Raw genomic sequence first — 26,787 nt, forward strand, 5'->3', positions numbered from 1 at the left:
CAAGTGTCTACTGTGTTTTCAGTAGTTGTTATTCTGAGCAACTTGCACGTTAACTTCCAGGACAGAAATGCCGCGTAAATTTAATGAATCTATATTTTCTATTTGTTTTTTATGTAAATCCCCTGGCATTTACTGCCGAGAAGGGAATTTATCATTCACCATCGTAACACCTTATTTAGTACGGTAGGACAAATGAAGATTAAGTATTTATTCGTCTTCAGAAAGTTTCTCGCCTCGAATATCCAGTTCACGTGCACCGTGTCTCAGTTTAAAGTTTTTCAGCCAACGTGTGCTTGCCTTAAATCTTCTTTACCTCTTAATTTTCCATTAAAATCCGACGCTTTTTCACGCAACATTGGGCCAGACATCTAAAGTTCATCTAAACTTCGGTTCTGAAGAAAATAAAATAAATAGCGCTCTCTAAAGTGGCATTTTCAGGGTTCAACATCGTCTTTTTCCTGCTAAAGAGTCAGCCTGCCAAATTATTCCGGATAACCGATGTTCTGCTGTATTTACAGTTCAGTAATTGCATTTACAACTTACATATTTACACAATTGTCAGGGAACGTATATTTTGCCAGTGAATAGCTTACCAAATTATTATTGTTCTTAAATTAAAGCGGACAATTTCGCTTTTACTCACAATTCTTTGGAATGATTTTTGGAACACTTTGCAGCCGATTCATTTTTCGGTAAGAATCCTGGAAGATCTCTTTCCGGTATGTTGCATCCTCACACCGTTTTTCGTCATCTCTGTGCAGATATGGAGTTAAATATTTTTGCTGCATTTGATGGGAACAATCTGTGCAGGCTATTAAGATTGTTCAGGACTGAACGCAGTGGATGATTTGCTCCTCCGCAACGTCTAGCAGTGGCACGTGATTTGACTAGAATGTTATCCAGGGCTGGAGCATCCACTCTGCCTGTGAGCATTTGTGCGAGAGTGTGTATGTTCCTGTTAATTGTCCGCTGCATCCAGGGTGTGATGTTAAGGTTTGAGTAGAGAATGGCCCTTGAGATGGTAAAAGGGTGGCCAGAAACTCTGCTGGCCACCCTTTTACTATCGCAAGAACCAGTACTCGATCCCAAGGACGGACTTATAATGCGAATCTGGAGCTGAGGACCAGATTTGAGAGGCGTTTTTAAACCGTAGGGAATCACCAAACCGTAAGGAATATACAGGGTCTGTCTAGAGTTCAGGGTCCCGAGCGCGTGCGAATTAAGGGGAAGACAGCAAGGAAGAAGAAGAATAATTCTCCCTATTTGGATCGAGGAGGCCTGTATTTTGCAATTTGGAGCCTGATATGCCCTCGTTTAAAAGTGGGAAAGGTCCTTAATGTGGAATGTTTCTGAAAAAAATCTTCCCCTTTGGTGCTGTTCGCTAAAAACCTTGGGGGTGTTAATATTCCCTTGTTTGGAAATGGAAAAATTGAATGAATTCTCTTTTTTGGTATTATTATCTTTTGGAGTGAGCTAGAGAAGTGACTCGGGGAGAGGGGAGTGGAGGCCCAAGGGAAGAGAAAGGAGGATCTGAGGAAGCTCTTCGGGTTGTATCGAAAGGTGCCGTGAGCCATCTGGTGAGCAACCATCGGATGCGCATTTTCCCTCCAATTCCAATTACTTTTCATCATTCCCCGAGAGTTCTTAATGGAATTCATTCTTTCATGTAATCTTTTCCTGTTTTCGGCAGAACTGGGAACCACACGAGCGTGTTTACAGCGATCCTTTCGTCTTCTGTCCATTTTTAACTATTGTAGTTACAGACAGTTTTACCCGACCGTCGTGTGGATGATGAGGGTGGCCAAATGCACTGGCCATCGGAGGTCCCACGAAGACTCGATGCGTCCGCTCCGAGCGTGCCCTTGAAGTGCCATGGCAACGGTGCAGCGCGTGTATTGTGGGAGATCCGAGCGGGGAAGGTTGACTTTGCGGCTAAGCGAAGCCAAGTAGCGTCACAGGCGCGATTAGATAAGGCGCCTGTTGTGCAATTACAAAACGGTTCTTGCTTCCAGTTCATCGACTTTAAGAATTTATCGGAACACAGCGGACAGACACACTTCCGGGTGGGCGGCAGCCGCTTATCTTCGCCATTAGCCGTTATCTCGCACTCGCGTGCGTGTACTATCTGTTGCTGGCTGACATCCCCTTTCGCGTGACGGAGCGAAATATCTCGACGGCCCTCCTCAGTCGGCGATAAATGAAAGCGATAACGGGCGGCAATTTCCGAAGCGAGATGGCCGAAATAGATTCCGGAGTGAGCAGGACGCATCCGGCAACCTCCCGCAGGAGCTCGGGGGGGGGGGTGAACGAGTGGCGATGACATCAGAGATTCCTACGACCATCGCAGGTAGGCATTCGTGTTGCGTTGTGTTGGGTTTTTGTTGTACCGCAGCTGTTGGGGAGGGGCTTTAGTGATCACCCTGGTGTTCGGCCTATGCGCGAAATGCCTACAGCTGAAGAAGAATTGAACTCGCCTTCCACAACGACCGACAAACCAGGAAATTGACTTTACGTGACCAAAACTGAAAAGAACAGGAGAAAACCCAAATTGATGAGGACAACATATCCACTAGGACAAGAGTTAACGGAGGATATCCCCAAATGATGTTGGACGGAGTGCAAACTTCAACCCTCCAATTGCACACTGGGACACAGGGTTCGACTAGGGCTCATATCTAGAACTGAAAGAAGCAGACTTGATCCTGAAACAGGCTGAAATAACATTTGAGAAAACGAAACATAAGCCAACCAAGTGGACTGGAAACCCAAACATCACAACCGAAATGAGCAGCCGCAACTGCTGCCACATGCCCTATTGGCGACCTGTGCTGGGCTCTAGTCCAACACACCTTTATTTCCCTTCCCTGGCAGGGGGAGGTGACATTGCTCCTGTCCCCTCCTCTCCTCGCCACCCCCTATTTTTCTCCTGGTGGGGCACGGGCATGCCCCACTGTTCTGCCTTGGGGTCGCTTTCTCTATCGTCCCCATACTTCTGTCTTTCCCCCAGTCTTCAGTCTCTCCCCCAACTCTGCCTATATCGCCAGCGACGCCCCACACAATGAAAAATTTTTAAGTGTCCAAATTCTCACCGCATACGTGAACCCCTTTCGGCTTAACTAGATTTTAGCGTTCATCACCCCCTATTTTTTTTTTTTTTTTTAATTTTCCATAGGCCCTAGCCACTAAAATCTCAGGAAACAAGGTGGCATGGCCTGCCAGAGTAAATAATTTCTCAATACTGGTGTATTGAGAAAACAACGATACACAACACTACACTCTAAAATATCCACACACTTTTAAATCTCTGGCCTTCCCAGTGAACTGGTACACCTACAATGAAAGCAACGCGGAGATGGGGGGAACCCCTGGTGCCGTTTGACACCAAATACACTTTACACTTTACACTCCTGGTATGGAGTCAATGAGGGGTGGAAAAGTGCCACGAGGATTATTGGACCATTCATCTGAGAAACTATCCTCAATTCCTTAAATGTCGCGGACGGAGGGATCGATAGCCTTGGACTGACATCCAAAAATTGGGCTTGCCAAGGCAGATTCTCGGTCTTCTCGAAACCGCTCTTTCGCACATTTGGTGAGGTGGGTGGTTTCACTTTCATCTGGAAAGCACTCCTTGTCCATAGAGATAAACGTCCAACATTTCCCGGTGCACTGGACTGCAAATGACGTTCAAAACGATTATTATTATCTGTTTATTTCCATAAGGAAATCACTCCGGGTTTCCTGTTGCCTTCCAATGGGATCAAGGGATGGACTGACGGTGTGCTACAACATGCCCCACACCATTCTGTCTCCTCCACCACACGGTAAACAACAGGACGGCTCCCGTAACTCGTGCAGTGCTCTCAATATGCGCTTAAAAGCCTAAATTACAATCACGTGACTTGCTTCCACTTCGTCCGTCGTTTGCGTTCCAGCCGTATTGTTGTTATTATTATTATTAATTATTAATTATTATTATTATTATTAATTATTATTATTAATTATTATTATTATTAACAGCTACAAAACAGCAAACAACGTGCCTGAGGGTGCAGCTACAAAGAATTATTACATAGCTTCAAAAAGCTTGGAGTATACATTTCCCAAAGTAAAGAAAAAAGTATATGTACAGATAAAATAAACTAAATAAATAAAAGGACTCATCCGTCCTATTTAAGTGAACAGGCAGAGCACTGGTATTTCTTCACACACAATCAGAGTCTTAGAACTTAAAAGAAGAGTCTATTTTAAGTCAGGTACCGGATGAGGTTAGCAATTTCAGTTGCCTCTTGAAGTGTCCGGGGGTGTCAAATATCTCCACATTTGTTTTGTTCATTGATCTTGCAGTCCTGTTGTAGAAGTTGTAGTATCCATAATTTGTACTCGCATAGGATGGTTTCAGCAGTGGATGGTTTCTTAGCGCTCTTGTCGGAGCGTTGAAATTTATTTGTGAGACGAGATGAGGGCAATTCAGGGTACCATTTAATAGTTGGTTAAGAAGGAGTAAATCGGCTTTATCTCTTCTTTTTTCCAGCGTTTCGAGTCCAAAGAATACACACCACTCTTGGTAGGATTTCTCATAGTATTCAAGGCCACTTTTAAAGCAAACGTACTGGATTGCTCTCTTTTGAATATTTTCAATTTCTAATTTTTGGTACGCAACATGTGGGGACCAGACCTGTGAGGCAAATTCTAGGGCTGGCCTAACATAGATTTTGTAAAGAAAGATGAAAAGTGCCAACTGATTGAAGTCTCGGTTAATTCTTTTCAGGAAACCTAGTTTTTTGCTAGCTGTCTTTACAATGTTAGAGACATGGACATCAAAGGAAAATGATTCTTTAATAAAGATACCTAAATTTTTGGCTGTACTAACTTTTTTGATTGCCTTGTTGTTGATACAATAAGAAAAATTAAGTTTGTTTTTCTTGTGTGCATTAGCAAAGCTCATCAGCTCACACTTGTTTTCATTGACTGCCATTTTGTTCTCCTTCAGCCACTGAATAACTCGTTGAAGAGCTTCGTTTAGGATGATGCAGTCATTGGTACTGCGAATTGCTTTATAGATTTTTATGTCGTCTGCAAATACGTTGATTTTGATTTGGTAGGCTCCAAGGGTGCTTGGCAGGTCGTTGATGTAGATAAGAAATAATAGCGGGCCTAAGGATGAACCCTGTGGGACACCAATTTCAGGACTGAAAGGATATGAGGTTTTACCTTTAAATGTCACGGACATTTCTCTACCTTCCAAGTAGTTTTCAATCCAGTTTAGTGCTTGTCCTCTGAGACCATAGTGATGCAGTTTGTTGATTAGTCTCTGATGGACTACCTTGTCGAAGGCTTTGCTTAAGTCAAGGAAGATGGAGTCGACTTGTTTCCCTTCGTCAAGCGCCTGGGATATGTTCGAAACAAACGAGATCATATCTGTGCAGGTGGAACGACCCTTGATAAATCCGTGAGAGTAATCTGACAAATTAAGTTTCATAAAGTTAAATAGCTGCTTCATTACAATGGATTCAATTATCTTTGAGAGTGTATTCAATTGACAAACTGGTCTGTAATTGTTGGGTGAGGATGGGTCTCCTTTTTTGTAAAGAGGGGTAACAATGGCCTTTTTCAGTTGAACTGGATAGATTCCACTCTCAAATACCAACTTTATTAAGTGAAGTAATGGCTTTATAAGTGTAGTTCCACATTTTTTCCATAAGACAGTAGGGATACCGTCCGGGCCTCGTGTGAGATCCTTTTTCATACTGTGGATTGTACTCAATAATTCTGCTTGGTTTATTTCAAATACTGTTAGGGTATCAATGTAGTTGAGAGGAAAATTTTCGTTACCTTCCATCCCGTCATCTGCTGTATCTGTTTTGTAAATTTCTTCAAAGCTGCTAGCAAGGTAGTCTGCCTCAGACAAAGATGACAATCCACTGGGAATATCTAGCGTGTTTACAGCCGCATTTTGATTTTTTGCTTTGAAATAGCTGAATATAGGCTTTTGCCTCGAAGACTCTTCTTTCGACAAAACACAGGTATTTGTTGTAGTCCTGTTTTAATGTCGTTTTAACCTGTCTTCTTAAGGAGGAATATTTATTGTAAAGGCATATTTCTTTATTTGTCTTAAACCTACTATGCATTTTTCGTTTTTTTGCCAGTAGGGATTTTAGTTCCTTAGAGAACCAGTGTGGGTAATTTTTATCAGGAACACTATAGCATGGAACAAGATTGTTAGTTACTTCATTAATGATTTGGTAAAAGCAGTCCAGTGCTTCTTGAGGATCATTGATTTTTAATAGTAATTCCCAATTACAGTTTTTAAATGCATAATTCATATCAGGCCATTTCACTTTATTGAAATTGAGCTTCCGTTTTTGTTCTAAATCCGTATTTTTAACTGATCTCTTCTTGATGGAAAAAGCCACAGGAATGTGATCTGATTTGAAAAGATTAGTTGGCTTAAAGACCACCAAAGGAAAGTTGGTGAAGACTAAATCCAAGTAGTTTTCATTTCTAGTTGGAAATTCACAGATCTGATTCAAATTTAGAGAGATGAAAATTTTTTGAAAAGGCATGTCTGGCCCTTAAGTGTCCAGACATTAGTTGGATTGGCATTACATCCATTATAGGCATGTGGCATATTAAAGTCCCCTAAAACAATTAAATGGTCTATTCCCAGATGTTGATCAAGAATTTGGTCGATAGTGATCTCAAATTCCGTCATAAGAGTGTTATCTACAGGTGGTGGAAGGTAGACAAGCATAACATAGCAGATATAAGAGCCACTGCCCAGTTGGAGAAAAATTCCTTCAATGTTAGCCAAGACTTTGATTTTTGAGATAGGAATCTCTTTTTGGCAGACGATCATGAGTCCGCCACCTCTCTTATCCAGTCTATCCCTACGAATAACAACAAAGCCCGGTGGGACCAATTCACTGTCCTTAACATCCTGAGTGAGCCATGTTTCAGCTAAGAAGTAGATGTCGTAGTCTTCTTGTAATATAAGGGAATAGGTGTCTTTATAGTTGCTATTGTTTAGACATTGCACGTTTTGATAGTAACATAGCAAATCATCTTGTAAATTATTCTTATTTTGCCGAACTGGAATCCTATTTTCCTGTATTTTCTTGATTGTCTGTAGTTGCTATTTATTTCCGTTTTCAATATTCGTAGGTGAGGATGGGTTTGTTGATTTTGTCCTTGTACTTACATTCTTGAGGAAAGGCAGTATCAGTGTTCCTTCAGTCCAGTTGTTAGTGTCCAGAATTCTTGCTTCGTTGTCCTCACTATATGAAACTTTAAAGGATGAGTACTCCTGTGGAAACCTTGCTTTCAGTTTGGTTACCTGAACATTTGACTTACAAAAGCTGTTAACGTATTCTTGTAATTCTCTTTCAGTTGTGTCCGGGGCCAACCTTGAAACAAATATAGCCTTGAGCTTTGGAATAACTTTAAGTTTTTTGTTTTTTGAAGCCCCGATTATCAATTTATTACCCCAGGAAACTGTGGACTATCCACCTCGGGACGGCAATGCCCAGAGGGTGTGAAATTTACTGATTACTTAAACCTCCATGGTCCTAATAAAGTGGCCAGGCAGTGTATGTTAGCCTTAGCATTAGACTCTGCGGTTGGATGTATACTCGTGTATGAATTGTTTTTGTTTATTCTTTCACCAGAATGACGCCTGCCAATCCCACAACGCTGACGGTGACCCTTCCCAGATTAACTCCTTCGGATGACCCCGGAGGTAAGTTTCCTCTCTTTTTTTTTATCTTAATATATAGAAAAAAATCGTAGTCAGTGTCCTTCAGATGTTGGAGTAGTTTATTTCTTGGATGAACCAAAAATGTTGTCTAAACTAGCGAAGGGGGCTTTGGCTGGAATTTGTGCAGAATTTCCAATCAAATTCCAGCTAAATAAATGGCTCTCTACTATATCGTGCTTGTAAATTGCTTGCTTGCTTGTTGCATAAATTATCTTTATTTCTTGTAGGAGACATCCGGTTACAGCTACTGGCCAGGGGGTGATCATACATATTTAATTATACTACAGAATACAACACTGTATACAATTTTAAAATACACGCAGTTGTCTGATTTATACAATATTTGTGAAACTAAATATATCTGTATTATACAATGCTAGAAATACCTGCTTAAGGCTTAATTAATATAAATGAGTAAAAACGTAATACTGCTATATTTACAGTAGATCGTAACTTCTGAATTGACCCATTCGGGGGGGGGGAGAAGATTCACCATATTTACAAAAGCACAAATATTTACAGCTGAACAGCGTACAACATAAAACAACGAAACTTCAGGTGTGATATGATACAATTTAATACAAAATAAAAACTTGAGAAAATTCTTTTACTGTTTCCAGCAGCCGGTTTCTTCTGTGGGTGATGTAGTTGGGATTCCTAAAGACCACTGGCTCGTGCCTGGGAGACGAGGTCGCTGTATCTGTTTCCTTACATCTCTATCTGCAGGTAGCAGCTTGTGCAGAGTTTTTATGGTGTTTGCTGGAAAGAATCTTCCAAGACTGTTCAACTGTGTAAATGCGGCCCTCACTATAAGATAAGAGCTGAGCAAGCGTCATTATATTCCTTGCTGTCCTGGAGACAAATCATCTCAGTAAGGATCTCTAAATTGGAGTATAATATAGCTCTTGAGATGGTAAAGGGCTTAGCTGAAATTCTGTTTAGCCACCTCAAGAGCCAGTATCGAAGCCTAAAGAAAGCCTTAATTCTGCTTTCAGGAGCTGATGACCAGATTTTTAACGCTTATAGGGGAATTTGGATAACGCATCTGTTGATATATTGCCTCATTAAACTGGGGTCTCTAATGCCTATGAGCTCCTGCCTGGTTATTCAGAGAGCCGCATACGTGTTCTTACGAATGTATGCGAAGTGCGAAAGGAAGTCGAGCCCCTCGTCCCATATAGTCCGAGGTCAAGATGTGACTGAACCTTTTGGACAAGGATTTCGTTTATCTGACTCGGCAAAAGCTCGAATCTCTTGAAGTCAAAATAACAGCTGGTGAAACATCATCCTGCGCACATTGCTTTCTCTCCTGGTGGGAAGCATTTCTGGAATTTCGATGGGCATGGAAAGTGAACCTTTTCTGCAAAGCGTGTCAGAACAATGGTGCGGTCCACTGCGAAAGCGAGACGCCTTTTTCGTAGATTCACAGGTACCCATAAGGTGATGTACGATCGAGGTTTCCCTTCAGAGCCATCGGCCATCATAAAAGAACACTTTTCAGCTGACTTTAAATTTGTGGAGGCGCCCGTACTTCAGGTCATCGCCAAGAAAATCACTGCCACATATGGAAACTGCACACAACCAACCCTCCTACTTAATAAAGATGAGCTTCGTACTGGATCCAAGGCTATATCCCCCTGAAACCCTCGTCAAACCCTTCCTAGATCAGAAGCCAGGAACCGCAATAAACCACCGACATCAACATCAAACGCAAAGCAATTAAAGCTACCAAGCTCCCAAGCCAAAAAAAACCGCATGAGAAATCAAATAACTTCACTGAGAACAAACTTAATATAATCTTAATAAATTTAAATTTCGTTTATATAATTTCGTTCAAACTTAATAATAGTAGATAATCTGACACTGATTCTATTTTATTGTTGGCTCTGGGGGATGAGCCCGAACATCGATGTAGGCCCCGTTTCTCCAAAGCTATTGTCCACCAGCCAATGTAAAACCCCTGGCATTGCTGCTGTGAAGGGTACATTGTATATACCACGTTTGTATGCAATAAAGATTATATATATATATATAATTGTCTCCATAAATCTACACGGATAATAATTTGAAACTAGGTCCGACTAAGCTGCAACCAACAAGATACGTTTCCCACCAGAGCCTCCCAAGTGCGTAATGTACTTGCTCCAAGGAGCAGAAATCCAGGAATTGCTGGATTACAAGCTAGGGGGAGTGCATTAAAAGGTCCAGGAAAATAACATCTGCGTTACGTTTCAATCAGTTTTTTTTTTTTTTTTATTTATTTATTTATTAAATCAGTTTAGTGACCCAATAAATATGGTCTGTACCCCTTACACGGCCATTCAGCCAGGAGGGCGATCCGTAATACAATTAATTATTTACCTTCCAAATAAACAAAGTTTACATTAAATATGATAAATATAAATCAGTTTTAACAATCGTCAACTTACACAAATAACAGCCACAAATATGAAATATTTACAAATTTCAGTCGCCGATTTAACAGTAAACAAATTTACAAATTTAGGTAGAGCTTTTTCAGTGGGAGTAGATGTCAGAGCTCCATCCACGTGAAAGTTTCCTGTAGTTTCTTTGTTCTGTGTCCTTTTGAGTCACACAACTTGTCCAGATCAATGGCTACTCTGTTGATCAGCGATAGAGTTTCCGGGGGACATAGCACTTAAACGACCTAGATTGTGTAGCCCTGTTTGAAGACGAAGCCGAGGGACCGTCTGGCAGCATCCTACTGTATTCTGGGGGCATCCATGCGTCCGGTTATGAGTTTAGTGAGTGTTAGAATGTTTTGTGCAGCAATCTGCTGTTTCCAAGGCATCGCGTCTAAATTCGAGTTGAGTACCCGATCTAGAGATGGTATATTCTCTCTCTCTCTCTCTCTCTCTCTCTCTCTCCCTGTTATCTTTTATTAAGCCATTTAAGGATCCAGTACTCTAACCCGAGAAATTTGAGCAAATAAACACGACTTAATTAATTTTACTTTATTATACTGCATTTAACTGGTAATTTTTCGAGTGGAATTTTGGTATTTGTAGAGGGCGTTTATTCAATAATGGAGGTACAGCATCGAAATGCGAAAGATAAAAACCTTGAAATAAGAATACTTTCGGAATATGAGAATTCAGAGTAATGTATTTTGGCAATTGCGTCATAACTGAAACTGTAATTATGCAGGTATTTATTTAATTGTCATTGGCTATACTTTCACGAATTTCTTTAAGTACATTAGACATAAAGTACATTAGTACATTTAAGTACATTAGGCATACAGGAAAAAATATCCCATTTGTTCTTTATTATTATAATACTTAAGATTATTTAATTATTATAATTAGTATTGAGGTCTATTAAGATTATTATAATACTTAAACGTTTGATTATAATTTGTATGATTTTTTGCAAATTTTAATGTGTGATTCTGATATCATCGAACGATGATTATTTTGAGTAATGTGGTTTGTGAACTGATTGTTTACTGTAGTATTTCAGTGTTAAAAATAAATATTTCCTTTTCTTTTCCTATTTTGTTTTCTCATATTGTCTTATTATAGTGGAAATGATGAATATTATGTGATATCAATTCGAAAATGTGGACAATTCGTAAATGAATTCAGTTAAACAAAATCTAATAACAACGCAAAACACAATTGTAATTATATATTCATTCAAATAAGAAAAAAAAACAAAGCTACATATGGCCAAAAAGACACATTGAGGTTGGCGTTAGTTGGATAACTCGAAATAACTTGTTGGGTTTTGGCTAATAATTAGCATTAGCATAGGCATATGATGCAAAAAAGCAAGCTTATGCAGCATCAGCCAAAAAAAAACAAAACCGCTCCCATTTCACATCTCCGTTCGTTCCAAATACCTGTCCAGCTGAGCCTTAAATTTATTTAGGCTATCAACCTCCACGACAAGGGATGGAAGTCTGTTCCACCAACCAACCACCCGCTGGCTAAAGGCAAATTTCCGCACGTCTATCCTACATCTGTCTTTCTTCAATTTGAATTTATGCCCTCTCAGGTGATTACTCTGAGCAAGAGGAAGAATCCCACCAGCATTGAGCATGCTCAAACCATTCAAGGTTTTATACACCTCTATCAGATCACCTCGCTGGTGCCTAGTCTCCAGACACTGTAATTTGCAAAATTTAAGCCTTTCTTCATAAGAGCACCCCTTTGTTCCATTCACTACTCTTGTTGCCCTTCTCTGTACTCCTTCCAGCAGCTCTACATCCTTCTTGAAATGAGGCTTCCAGACCTGTATACAGTACTCAAGGTGTGGCCTGACCATTGCCTTATACAAGGGAATAATCACCTCCTTATCCCTGCTAGAAAAATTCCTGTATATCATTGACAAGACACCATGAGCTACCCTTGAAGCCCGTCTGCACTGCTCAGAGAATTTCATATCTGCCTGCACAATTACCCCCAGGTCCTTTTCGTTCTCTACCACTGTCAGTGAAGTACCACAGAGTTGATACATCACTCTGGGGTTACTGCTTCCCATATGTAGTACTTTACATTTGTCAATGTTAAACTTAATTTGCCACCTCTCAGCCCATCTGCTCAACCTTTCCAGATCCTGTTGCAGCAGCGTACTGTTATTCGTGTACTTAACAACCCTGCCAACCATCGTAACGTCTGCGAACTTGGACATTAATACTGATATACTTTTATCAATATCATTTATAAATACAGAAAACAATAATGGACCCAACACTGAACCCTGAGAGACTCCACTAATAACATTAGTCCACGATGAGCAGTGTCCATTGATTACCACTCTCTGTCTTCTCCCACCCAACCATCCATTTATCCATAGCAGCAATTTGCCTCCAATGCCACACTGCTCCAATTTGTGCAGCAGTCTTCCATCTGCAACAATATCAAAAGCTTTTCTAAGATCCAATTATATGATATCAAAGTTGTTTCCTGCATCCAGTTATTTTGTGACTGCATCATAGTATCCAATCAAATTGGTCAGGCAAGACTTTCATTTAACAAAACCATGCTATGTCTGAGCTATAACCGAAGTCTTGTCTATATGATCCTGCAGTGCTTCTTTAGCCAGTGACTCTATTAATTTTTATGGAACAGAAGTTAAGCTCACCGGTCTATAATTACTTGTGTCGCCCTTTGATCCTCCTTTGTGAATTGAGGTCACATTGCACATCTCCAGTCGATGGGTACCTCCTCTGAGTCCAAAGAAGCTCTCATAATTATGGCTAAGGGTTTGCTTACGTCGTTTGCTGCCTTCTTTAATATAACTGGATAGAACCCATCCACCCCAGGTGCCTTTCTCGTATTTATCTTCAACAATATCTCCTCCACTTTACTCTCAATTATTACAAGATCATCTAGCTCACTGCCAGAGTTTACTTCACCTCTGGCATTCCCCTTCCCGAATAACTCCTCATGTGTGAATGTAGATGCGAAATACTCGTTGGGTTTGTTAGCCACCTGAGCAGGATCCTCAACTGTTGAACCATCAATATCCAGTGCACCAATCTGATTCATCCCTGTCCTTCTAGAGTTTACATAGGTAAAGGACTCTTTGTTGTTTTTCTTTGCATCCTTTGCCAAGGATTTCTCATAATCTGCCTTTGCCTGCCTAATCTCCTTTGTGACTTGGTTACAGACCAGCTTATATCTATCGTAGGCTTCCATGTCACCCGTTAATTTATATGTATCCCATGCATTTTTCTTCTTTGTCATATGTCTCATTAATTCATCTGACATCCATTTAGGCCTAAATGGATAAAATTAATTTCGAACAATATTTCTTAGTTGGTATGTAAAGCCTAGTAGTTTCCAAGATAAGTTCTTTGAATGCTTCCCATTTTGAATTTGCTGTTGGTAACATCATCAGTTGGTCCCACTGTATAGAATTTAAATACTGTCTCAGTCCATCGTAGTCGCCTTTACGGAAGCAATAACCCTTCCCTTTACCCCTAATGGTAGTTACCTCTTTGAGTAAATCCCACTTCAGCACACTGTGATCACTGCCACCTAGTGGTTCATTTATCTGCAGATTCTTAATGCATGAAGAATCACGATGCAACATGCTGGTGTAGAAAACAATCATCCAATAAATCCACAAAAGCCTTGCTAGTGTGCGAGTGACCAAACCACAAATTCCAGTCAATATCTGGGAAATTAAAATCTCCCATTATAAGACTCTCTGATTTACTGGCCCACTCTATTTCCCTGTACAGTTTCTTATTATACTCATCAGAGTCATTAGGCCTATAGCACACTCCTACTCTCAATTTTGATTTACCTAAGTTTATGTCACACCAAACTGACTCGACACTGCCCTGTCCATCGATGTCGACTGCCTTCACTTCCTTGGATTTTATGTGTTTCTTAACTAATAGCATAACCCCTCCTCCCTTCCTATCCAGTCTATCCTTTCTGTAGACGTTGTACTCCCCAAATTGCAGTTCTGCATCCCTTATATCTGTGTGACAGCACGTCTCTGATATCCCAACAATATCTGCCTTTGATGTTTTGAGCAATACCTCAAATTTATTTACCAAACTTCTAGCATTGGTGTACACGCAAGTATACATGCACCTGTTTCTATTCTTAGCTACCCTAACACAGCTAATGTATTTATTTGATCCGCAACGACTCCCAGCAGTCTCTGGAAATACCCTACATGTTGTTTTTCCGTAGTAGAGTTTCATATATTTTTTTTTCCAACTTTTAATCAACAAATGGAGTTTTTGAAGTATTCCGACTTCTTCAGAAAACGGGTGGAGGGGTTAAATCCCTCAATTTTCCATATAAATTATTTCCGTACCCCGCTGCGCCCCAGAGTATTATTCACTGAATGTGTCAATGTTCTGCCCCTAAGGAAACATTTCCGATGATCGAACTCCAGAACTAGGTTTTGACCTGGTTCTGGAGTTACTGGGGAGAGTCAAACGCTGGGAGAGAGGGCGGTAACTCCTTCCAGAGTACCGCAATTCTGATCTAAAGGGACAACTGATGTTCGTTCCATTTTTAAAATGGATTCGTCGATCGCAATGGACAGTTTAACGGCGTCGTCAAACTACTGGACCTTTTGCTTCTCACAATTTCATCCGACGATTGAGTGCAACCTGTTATCCGTCAATAATCGATTTGGAGGGCTCTAACCAGAATGATTGATGATCAAAACGAACCATTGACAAAAACCTAGCAGGACACAATCTGTTGAAAATTCGTTGCAGAAACCACAGAGTTGTGCCTCTTTATATGAGGTTAATTCTCCATCCTATCGGCTCCGTACCGTTGGGGGGGGGGGGTGTCACGGCCACATAATTCAGAGATGATTTGTGGTGTCCTTGATCCTTCATCCAGTTTGTGAGTCAGGATTTCGATGAGCCCGAATTCAGCTTTTCCGATGTGAAACCCCTGGCTATTGGCCATGTTATTGCGATGCAATAAAGAGTTATTAAGTTAAAGGCAACTCCGTCGGCTGAACATCCTCCGTTGGCCCGATTTGATCATCTCCCTGAATCAGTTGAACGGAGTGCACTACTTTTCTTTCTTTTGTGTTTCAGGTGGATCGTTGGTGTCTCCGAGAGATGCCATCAAAGACCATCCCGCCTACAAGACCACCACGGTAAGCGATCCTTTCCTTATCTTCATGTCCATTTTTGTTTTAAGATATGAAAAAAAAAAAAAAAAAAAATCGTTACCAAGCATATGAAGTTTTTCCTTTTTGCCATCCGTGTAGGCTAAATATGTTGATATTTTGAAGTTCCCACAAAACAGATACGAGTCCAGATACCTTTTCCTGGCGTGCGATCAAGGAGGCTGTAGCATTTTGTATACAGACCGCCTTTGATTTTCATTTTTTCTTGGAAGCCGTAATTAACGCAATAAACACTCCACACGAGCGCTACCATTAAGGTTTAATCCGCATTACATTTGGTACGAAATTTGAAATGATCGAGGTCGAATTCATTCGCGACACAAGGGGATCATTCCGGAGGTAACATAACCCCAACTACCTGGTGTACCACAGATTTCGATTTCCGCCCACTGCTTTTTAAAACTTATAATTAATGGGCGCTATAAAAATATTTAAACCGATTGCACTGATGATCTCAAAATGTGAAACGGTCATGTGGTCAGAGGAATCACCATACACTTTGCTTTGAAAAAGAAGAACTCTTTATTGGCTTGTAGGCGTGGGTTTACAGTAAAGGCTAATACAATCAAGGATAACATAGGAGAAAAAAAAATATATATTATTATTATTATTAATTATACAAGTATAGGATTAAACATTGGAGAAAACAAATTGCGAATTTACGTATGAAAATATATACACAACATCATGTTATCAAGTTAAATTATTCTCCAGGGAGCAGTCCTTTTACAGTGCTGGAGTCATCTGAGCAGAAAGTTGGAACAATGTAGTGAGGGATCCATGGCAGTGATGGACAGGTCCTCGGGACCAGGTTCTAATGCCCTGTGACGTGGTCCTCAGAAGGAAGTGGATGGAGTAGGTTCTGCCTGTATTTTTTATCCAATGCGAACTTTTAGAGGTCGCCATCCAAGGAGTATACGTACTGCAGCATTTGCACGGGTAAGAACCGATTGGATTACTTTAACCGGTTTGGAGTTGCCTTAGGGTGGCAAGAACCTCACGAGGTGATGGACCCTGCTTGCCTTGTTGTGTATGTATGCGGACGGCATTATCGAGGCCACGTTATGTCAAGGAGCTGGGTATATTCTTGGCGTGTTTACGCCATATCCTAAAATTTCATTACTTCATACAGCATGACCCCCCCCCCCACTATTTCTCACTATTGAATACACAATGAATTGTCAAACTAATAGAAAAAACTTATCTGCGAAAAGATCTAAACCTCCCAAAGACATCCTCGTTCATTTCAAAAATATACGTGGTCTCAGTTCCAATCTCAATGATGTCCATTTCCACTTGCAGTCTGCCAAAACTCATGTACTTTTTCTGACAGAATCCCGGTTATCAGTTGATTCAACGACATCTCAGCTGTCCAAATTGTTTGCTGTATGATTCCTTTCGCCTGAAAGGTGTTTCTTGTGCATACGTCCACTCTGATATATCATGTCAAAGACTAAATAATTTGGAATCTCCTCTGGCTTAAAATTCTCTCTACCACATTCTGTCAAATTCATCTGTTGCCTCTATCGTTCTCCGAACTCCACTAATCACTTGGAACTCTTTCACATCCTTTCTTTCAAACTCGACTTTCTCCACTCCAATTCTCCTAACAGTGAGGTAATTTTCCTTGGTGGTTTTAATGTTCGCAACTCCATCTGACTTCCGTTTTCTAGTCACAACAACCCAGCTGATCGAGATGCTGAGGCTTGTGCAATTTCTATTGACTTTGCATAGAATGTTCATTTATCTAAAAGAATACCAGACCAATTCTAACCACGCATTCAACATGCTGAATCTTTTTCTCACAAACAATCCTTATAAGTACATAGTTCGGGTGAGTGGTCCTCTAGAGCCTTTTTCCCGTGACCATTCTCGTGTTTTTTGGCATTACAAGGATGCAAAATGAGATGATCTGCAATATTTCATTTACTCGTTTCCTTGGTCGGATTAACGTTTAAAATCTGCTGTAAACGTTTTCTCAGGTCGTGTCAGTGAAATTATTCATGAAGGGGTATTATCCTTTATTCCACACTCCACCTTTAAAATATCGTATATTTATCTACATCTTGATTTCTCAATAAATGTGATGAGGCTGTCCAAGAGAAGAATGATGCACATATTGCAACTGGCTTGTATCCAAATTTCCAGGTTCATTTCCTACACCAAAGCTCGTAACAATTGCAAAGCAGTTATCAATCAGAAAACTAGATTTTGAATCGGGTAGGAGCAGAAAACTTGCTTCTTGTCCAAATGGTAGTCGAGCATTCTGGTCTCTTGCCAAAGCTATTGGCCGCAACTTTCGCCCATCTCTGCTCCCACCTCTGTCCAAACCAGATGGTTCTATTGCCACTTCACCCAAAGGTAAGCCACCTCCTACCATTCCCAGTACACTGCATTCAATGCCTCCTGTGGTCTAACGTCAAAAGGATATCAGAAGAATTTTGACGAATCTTGATGATAAGAAAGCTCCAGGTCCTGATGCTCCGCTTGTTTTCAAAATCTGTGCTTATTTTGAGATGAGAGCTAGTCATTTTGCATTTGAAGAGAAGAGGCAAACTTGTGGATGGAGATCATCAGTGACTGGGAGTTGTCAAAGAAGACAATAAGAGAGTCATTTGCTGATTCTGTTCAGTGGACTGAACTTCATAAAGTCTGTAGTGGCAGAATCAAGGCGAAACGGTGTAAGGTTCCTGACTTGTCTACAAGGAGCATTGAAGTTGATTTTATTTAGGATATCAGATGCTTCATAAGTTCCAGTGATTACTTTGGCTAGAAGGGTGATGTCAGCAATAACTCCTTAAGAGTTTCTGATCAAAGTAACCACACAGCGATTCATAGTACACTGTGCGATAAAATAGAGGATTACGGAACGTAAGGTAACCGATAAAACTTTTTTGGACTGCTTCAATTTTGTTAATTAATGTCGAAAATTACTGATGGCTGAGCTGAACTCAAGGACTGGGAGAACAATGGTTATATAAAGGATGACAGCATATCTGTAGTTTTTGAACTCGTAGGCGTTCCGTTTGATAAATCCGAGTGTTTCGAAAGCTTTGCATCAAATTTAGCACTGCTGGAGAAGAGAATCCCCAAGTCGTTAACCCAGTTCACGCCTTTCGATGATCACAGAGTTACTAATGTACTCCGTATTTATTAGTTGTGGAGATCTGCCGGATGAGAAAGAGATTACTTTGCATTTCGAGGGATTAGCAGGGGTTTACACCGTGGGAAAATCGTTTTACACCATGTAAAACGATCTGACAAATATCCGTACACCAGAAAGCGTATCTTTTCTTATATGCTGATGATATCGAACTTTATGAATTGTGCAAATTCACTTAAACTACATATTCACTACATTAAACTTCGGACATTGCTTGAATGCTTTTGTCGTTGGACCAAGTTAATAATCTACGAATAAATATCGATAAATGCAAGGTGGTTTCTTACGAAGATCCTCGCAAGGAATTTATATATCTTTTATAGTTATTTGTAAATATGTTATTATTGTGATTTTTTTTTCTTCCTTTCTAACTTTGTACAGTTGTGTCTGATTCTCATGTTCCCCTTGTATACGTACAACGTGGCAGCTTTCTCACACATTGAAAGGGGGTAAAACTGCTCTGTGTGACGTTAAATAAATAAATAAATTAATTAATGTTGTCCATAATCGAATTATTTTTATGAAAACAAAGCATTTCTGGTATTTGGCTGCAGAAGCGTAACCACAGTTAGATACGTGTACTTAATAAAGTGGCCCCTCGGTGTAGGTTCGATTATTTGAGAACTTTGTAAATAAACGCAATTATGTTAACTGAAACGCGTGCACTTCCACATTGACTACATCAGTCAAAAGTTCGATCTAAAGAGAAAGTTGAGCCGGACGTGATTCGAACACGCAACCTTCTGATCTGGAGTCAGACGCGCTACCGTTGCGCCACCGGCCCACACTGCAAGGAGGGGAAATAATGGGATTATATTTCGACGATATCAAAATCATATTATTTATAGAATCTAAATTATATTAAGGCGTAGGTTAAAATAAATGTAATACGGTTTAAATGAAGTTTGACTTGCCCGCTTAAAGAAATAAAACTCTAGGAATAAGGGTAATGGCGTTATAGATGTAGATATTGAAAAGCAGCGGGCCCAACGAGGAGCCTGAAGGGACTCCTGTGTTGCACCTCTCAGAATGATATCCCTCACCGAAGGTTTCCACGAGTGTAAAGAACAGCTAAAGCCAGGGTGAGGTGATCTTTGTGGGGTATTGTAATGTCAACTCGTGCAGCTCTAGATAGGTTTTATCAAATTAGCGGAAAGAGTGCCGTTAATCCCTTTTAACCAAAACCCCATTTTAAGTCCCAAGGAGTATTCGCGTTTTGTTAATTTCATTCATTTTAATGTAGGTGCCAAAACTTTAATTTACCTGCAAAAATGAAAAGTGGGTTTCGTGTAAACATTTTTTATATCATCGCGATAAATCACTCGACCTCACATAATTTTGTGGGTGTCTACGGAGAGGGAGGGAAATATAATCGTCGGCAAAATTTGTGCCACACACTGCCTTATCTGAATGGGCCAAACTGAATTTGTGTGGATGGAAGAACGTGCTTCGACATTACTACACGAACATAATAATGTCGTTGATGCGTTGATGGCTGGGGTTGATGATCGGTCGTAGCGTACGAACTGCGAGGAGGGTCGAGTTATTCGTGCTCGTGCATTTTACGCTCGTAATATATCGTTATAATCTCTTCGCAGGGTTCGAGCGATGTCCCGATGTTTCCGCCCCTGAATGACCTCTCGCAATTTCTCTCCATGAACGACCTTCCGCCCTTTCCATCGGGGTACCTGTGCGAAACGTGCATCCTCTGCCACGGGCCTCTCTTCGCTGGGAAGAACGACAAGATGAAGTCTTCGGAGCCCGAGCCACGATGCGAAACTCCTCCCTACCTCAAGGGCCAAGGAGACATTCCGGAAGCCGTCAAGGAGTGCTGGGAGTTGTACCGGAAGTTGTTTGAGAAGGGCGTTCCAGTCCAATTTTCCACCCTGCAGAGGTAAGGTCTTCCTTTTCTCTTTCTCGTGCATATGCTTGCGAGTGTGTTTTGTCTTTACACGTTGCAAATCCTCTCAATAAACGTTTAACGCGGAGCGATGACTGATTTGTGACCACCAGCCGCTATTCGCCTAGGCATTGACTCCACTACATGTCTGAATACGTCAATAGGGATCTACAGCGATGTTGTTTACAAGGCTTTCCACAGTGTCGGAATACATGACAGTTGCTTGTCCATACGTCTCACACCCTTTAAACATCCCATAGGTGTTCAACTGGATTGAGGCCAGGCGAATTTGGAGGCCAATCAAGATGGGTGATATCTTCATTGTGTTCCTCAAATCACTCATGCACAGTGTTGGCCCGATGACATGGCGCATTATCGTCTTAGAAGATCCCGTTTCTGCCCAAGAAAAATAGCAGGGTGCACATGGCCTCCTAACAGCTGCCACTAGACCTCATCAGTGAAACTTTGGTCCATGCACACCAGGAATCCTAGTTCTTGCCACGAAAACATCTCCAAATTAAGCAACCACCTGCCTGGATAATGAGCACCATGTAGATGGATCCATGGACTCTATCCATCCACACTAAGGCATCAGGCTTTGGGGCTCATCCTACCAGCACCCTCGTTTCCATTCCTCCAGTGTCCAACCATCATGTTGTTGTCACCACAGCATTCGGCGTCAGCGATGATCAGCGATTAGGAGAGGCTGTCTCTCGGGTCGTCTGCTGTGAAATCCCATACGTCTGAGTGTGCGGCGCATCGTCATTTATTATTATTCAATTTATTAAGCTCGATTTCATCCCCTGTACAGCTGGTTGGCTAGAAGGGTGTTCATAGTATTATAAGTGTTTTTTTTTATTTTATTATTATTATTTTTATTTTATTTATTTTTTTTTTTTTTTTATTATTTTTTTTTTTTTTTCACTTGACCTTTGTCAGGAAGCTTAGGCAACCCTGGCAAAGGCCAGCCAGAGTATAATGGGTAGCCTGGCTCACCTCCCAGTGGTGGTGGCGGGCAACGTGGGGTCCCACTAGGGGCTCTGCGGCCAAGCAGCCAGAGACACAACAACAAAACATAACACTACTCTGACAGAAACCAGACATTACACTTTTTCTGGCTTTTACAGAGATTCTGTATTTCTTCACAAAGTACCATGGTGCAGATGTGGGAAACCACAGGTGGCGCCTTTCACAAAACACTATGCCACTATGCCACTATAAGTGAAAAATACATTAAAAGGAGAAGAGATAACATTTGACAATGCTCTTGCGTGGAGTTGGAATAACATTTGTATGCATATTTGCAAGAGGGACATTGTTCTTGGGAGATTACATTTGGGACATTGTTCTTGGGAGATTACATTTGGGACATTGTTCTTGGGAGATTACATTTGGGACATTGTTCTTGGGAGATTACATTTGGGATATTGTTCTCGCATTTTCCATATTATACTGCGATGTCAACTGTCCCACAGTGACCTGTCGTTCAGCCGGTACAAGGCATTAGTGCACCTTAACCACAGTGGGCTTCCTACCAGACGTTTCGTTTTCGATATGAGAGCACCCGACACAGACGCCCCTTTAGAAACTCCGTGGTATCTGAGGTATCCACGTCCCATAACTGCTACTTTCACTCGCACGATCAGATGCAAATTGTTCTAACGGAGGACGCTGTTCGGTTTTTTAAAGATATTTGGCAGAGTCCATTATGGACGGGCGTGGTCAGAATTCAGTGATCACTAAGTCCATACCACGGAAATGGATAACCTTCGAGCTTGCCAATTGTTGCGAGGAAGAAGTTTCCCAAATGTATTTCTCGCGCGATGTATTTATTAAATGTATTATTAGCAGCAACGCAGTACGCTTGCGCGGCATTACATTTTCAAGGGATGACAATTAAGTCGCAGGACCGAATCATTTAAAGAAAACCAGATGTTTGAATGAAAAAAGCTTTTTTAATATTTTTAAAAGCAATCGCCTGGGCAGCTGCACATTCGGAGGTCGCTCGCAGAATCATTTTTAAAGCGAATTCCAACGTTTCTTTTCTCTTGGTGTTCTCTAAACCTTCAAATTATGCGTTTCAGCATGGATTCGATTCGGGATTACAAGGGAAAAGCATCCACAATTGGCCGATCGTTGGCTTAAAAGAGGTCACCGAATAAACCCCACTTTCAAGAAGGGTCAGCTCTTTCCGACAACAAAAAATGTTAAACGCGGAGTAGGGGATTGAAAGAAGTGATGAAAGATTTCGTGGCGCCAGTTGAGTTGCGTTTGCAGAAGCCGGACGGGCGATCTCACAGCTGCACCACGCGATTGCTTGAAAAGATATTAAACGCCTTTCTCATTCTAACGTTTTCTCTTAACGTTGACTCGGGGTTCTGAGACTTAATTGTCCAACCCTCTGTTATTATTATTAAATGCCATTTCACACGAACTGTTTAACACCAGCGTGCGATGATGGTCGGGAGCAACGCGAAAATAAAGAGTTTTTTTATCTGTTTTTGCTAATGTGTTTGTCTTCGTATTTATCTTTGCAGAGCCATTATGACGCCATTAGAAATACGTCAAGTGCAGAACTTAGAATAAAAGAACACTTCCGTCCAGATGGCGTTCCAATGTACCAGCGAGTTTAGGCGGAAATGAAAGGCTGAAGAGTTCGACACAGAACCAGTCTTCTTGGCTTCTTGAGGCGGTTATCGCTATGAAATTCCCTCAAGTTGTGTCACGAGCAGTGTCGTCCCTCTAGCACCAAAGGCCGCATCTGCGCGCTGTACGACGAGAACTGTCGTCAAGAAGTGGTGGATGAATTTGAGGCGGGTGTGTCCCCAGAGGATTGGATGTTGGCCACACCACGCCTCTGCTTACGAAAGAACTTGCCATCTTCGAAGTGCCGACAATGTCAATTGTGAGTGTCTTCAAATGCGCCGCAAATTCAGACATAAAAATTGATTTTGTCCATCACGGAAACGGATCTCCGGACACCAAAACCCAGTTGTACTCTCTTTCAGTTGTGTCATCTTTTCCTGTTTGGAATGTGCTGCTCGAATGGTCACGTGAACGTCTCTCAGAAAATTCGAAGTGGACAAAGAACGATTATCTTTGCGGGAGAGTTTTCATCTCCAATCCTTTCTTTTTGATCGTGTTCAGACAGAAACATCTCCAGATTCCTTCCCCTTGCCAGGTTCGTTGCTTCTCCAGTCCCCTTTTATGAGTGCCCATTCATCGATCTCCATTGCCGTTCGATGCTTCCGTTTATTTGTACACACATCATCGCCGCATTGTCAACACATTCTGACTCCAACTTCATCTACACATCAACGTGAAAAGATGCTGCAAATGGCTGCTTTATGTTATTGGCTTTTTTTTATGATGCATACATACGCAGTTTAGGCCGTACTGGTGTGCTAATTCGATATACACAGGTGTTCAAAGAAAGTGCATCACCCCTTAAAATTGTAACTGTCGTGTCCGAATAACGAAAGTATATGGCAATATTTCTTACAGTTTGCATCAGATAAGATTGACACGCGTAGGTGATGACGTAATATTGCATCAGCTGTTACTTTCAGCTATATAAGCACACTCTGCAAGAGTTGCAGCCATTCCTAGCTTCTGTCAGGATGGCGAGTTGCGTGCAGTTGACGCCACGAAGAAACAGTTGCTTTACGTGAGGAAGGACGTTCTTCCCGTCATATTGCTTAGAGAGTGTCTTGTAATCAGTACTGTCTGCGCGGGTAGCATAGCGGAATCGTCACCGTCCTCCCCATACCGGGTGGAAAAGGCCGGTTCGAATCTCGTCGATGATGCGAGGAACTTGATTAGTTTTTTTTTTCACTCCATGGCTGAGTTAGTCGGTCTCAGGCATAGATAGCAAGGTTTTTTCCCCAGAAACTGTGGTTTTTAGTCCAGCAAAACAGACAAATCGACCACAGAACACACGCAATTGACAGACATAAGATACACAGCATGGCTGATGAATTTCATTATTCAGGTGGCCTTAAAATAAAAAGTTTGTAATCAGTACTGCGACAGTGAGTAGATGTCTTTCCAAACTAAAGAATACTGGTTCTGCTGATAGGAAAAAAGGAACCGGATGCAAACGAGAACCGGACTACGCCAAAACAGGATTCCGTTTTGAAGGGCTTATGCCTTTAAAGCCGTAAAGCTTCTTCTTAGTCTGAGCAATGAAAGTCAGTTATCTTCTCGAATGAGAAGAAATTCAACCTGCATTGCTCTGATGGGAGACAAACGATTCGCCGTAGACGTGGTGAAGAATACCATCCAGGCTGTATGGTGTCTACAGTGAAATTCCCTACCAACCAAACGATATGGGGTGCATTTCGTAACACCTGCAGTTTATAAAAGGTTCCGACTTGCTGCCAATGGATACCTGGCTATATTGGAAGTCAAATTGCTGCCAACCATTAGAGACCATTTCAACCTGCCAAGTAACTGCATCTTTCAGAACGACTTTGCTCCTTGTCATCAGGGGCGAAAAGTGTAAGTAGGCACTTCTCTAGATATTTTAGCTTCATTTCTGCATTAGAGGTTCGACAGTAATGTGTTTACGTTTGTTACAGGTGAAAAAAAAATGGTTGGAAGAACGGTCCATTACAACTCTTAGCCGGCCAGGAAACAGCCCGGCCGACCTTGAATCCTATAGAATACTGTTGGCATGCATCGTGTGGAATCTGCAGTTGCCAGAAAGAAACCAAAGACCCTTCGTGGAAGCCATAATTGGTGTTTGGAACCACGAATTATTAATTGATTATCTTCAGAAATTGATCTTGCCAATGCCTCGACGGTGTGCTGCTGTCATCAGAGCCAGAGGTGGGCGGTTCAACTAAATATTAGTTTGCACGTGCTGAACTTTTCATTTTATTTTCCATTTAAAATGATAAACTGGAGCAAATTGAAGGCTTCTGATTATATTTCAGCCATAATTGTGGTATTTACCAAAACTGTTGTATGTTGGTTGCAAATGCTCATTTTGGAATATTTTGAGAGCACCTGTCAAATATTACTTAGCTTTGCCTTAACTATTAATAAATATCTTTTGTTTATATTTCTATTTGTGATGCTAGTAATTAATGCAACGTACCATCGCGAAAAATTATTATAAATATGAAATCCCTAGGTGATGCACTTTCTTCGAACACCGGTGTAAGTACCAAAGAAAGACCCCCGGAGCCGAGTGGTCAGAACCGGGAGTGTAGTAGCACATGTTCTTTGAGTAGACCAGGGTTCAAGCCCCAGACTGCTAAATACGGTCGATCTGTCAACCCGCACTGGACAGCGTGGCCGATTACAGCCCATTTCCCTCAATGAATCATTGAGGAGCCTTCCATCCTGCAGTTGATTGATAATGGCTGCAGTTTACCTTTTATTTACTGGAAGGGCTGGTGGTTTTGGTTTTCAGCTGATCACCACGGAAGGATAGGGAAGGGGACAAGGACGATGACAATTGCAGAAAGCAGTTCGTGATTTTGTGGTAATTTTGATTTTTATCTCTGCGTACTTACACAATAACATCTGACAGGAATTTAATTTAATACTTCTATTTACGAGATGCGTGTATTCAATATTTTATAAAATCTCTTTATTCGGTATAAATATTACGAGACTTATGGGTGGAAAATTACCCGCGCAAAATTATCGTTAAACTGATTTTCGTCGCAAAATTTAAAAATGAGTCACAGATGAGGGATGCCTCAAAAGAGAGTTGCCACCTAAATTTCAGTCAGATGTTTATCAAAGGTGTTATATGTTTTTCTTTTTGGAAATCGAAATGCGAAAATCCGGACTTTCTGGTTTTGGCATTGGTTGAATAAATATCGAATATCTCCAAACCCAAACATGGTTTCAACAGACGAAATCAAACCAGCCTCTTTTGCATCGAGTCCTACAGTTGTCGTGTTATGGATAATCCATTTTAAAATAGGGTTCGAAGCGCCAACTTCAGGTTGCATCCGTTTTTAATGGGTCAATCTGCAATGGCCAATCTGCGTATGCACTCAAAAACAAGTGAAATTTCCCAGCGAAGTGTCCGCTGGGAAATTTCATAATTAACGAGTGAGCGGTCTGGTTTTCCATCCCTATTTTTGCGATCGACTCCTCACCAGCAAGTTTCATTTCAGCGTTCATATCTCGTTCCCAACTCGAGCAGGACTCAGTTTAGAGAGAGTGGTGTAGTCTTCCGCCTCGTGCCACGTTCTTAAATGTATTGGCAGCTGAAGCGCGCCAAATATTTTTATGAATAAACAGTTCGTCGAAAACGAGGCGTAAAAAATAATTAAACGAAGAAACTATTTTCGATTGTAGCGT

The 26,787-nt window shown here is 41.2% G+C and overlaps 1 protein-coding gene and 1 non-coding gene across 2 annotated transcripts in view; one reads left to right on the plus strand and one right to left on the minus strand.

Moving 5' to 3' along the window:
• The window catches only part of LOC150087610 (uncharacterized), a 42,352-nt gene extending 19,303 nt beyond the window's left edge, over positions 1-23,049 (plus strand). Inside the window, exons 4-7 of the mRNA XM_090369825.1 lie at positions 7,668-7,738; positions 15,306-15,367; positions 20,162-20,457; positions 23,001-23,049. Coding sequence (XP_090225951.1) covers positions 7,668-7,738; positions 15,306-15,367; positions 20,162-20,457; positions 23,001-23,049 — 478 coding nt within the window. The remainder of the gene's footprint in view (positions 1-7,667; positions 7,739-15,305; positions 15,368-20,161; positions 20,458-23,000) is intronic.
• Positions 19,276-19,347, minus strand: TRNAW-CCA (transfer RNA tryptophan (anticodon CCA)). The gene has a single exon. It is a non-coding gene; the product is annotated as a tRNA-Trp (tRNA).
• Positions 23,050-26,787: the final 3,738 nt, after the last annotated feature.

Source organism: Mastigoproctus giganteus, chromosome 3 (assembly GCF_048544385.1).
Source record: "Mastigoproctus giganteus isolate SK-2022 chromosome 3, ASM4854438v1, whole genome shotgun sequence".
Taxonomy (NCBI): domain Eukaryota; kingdom Metazoa; phylum Arthropoda; class Arachnida; order Uropygi; family Thelyphonidae; genus Mastigoproctus; species Mastigoproctus giganteus.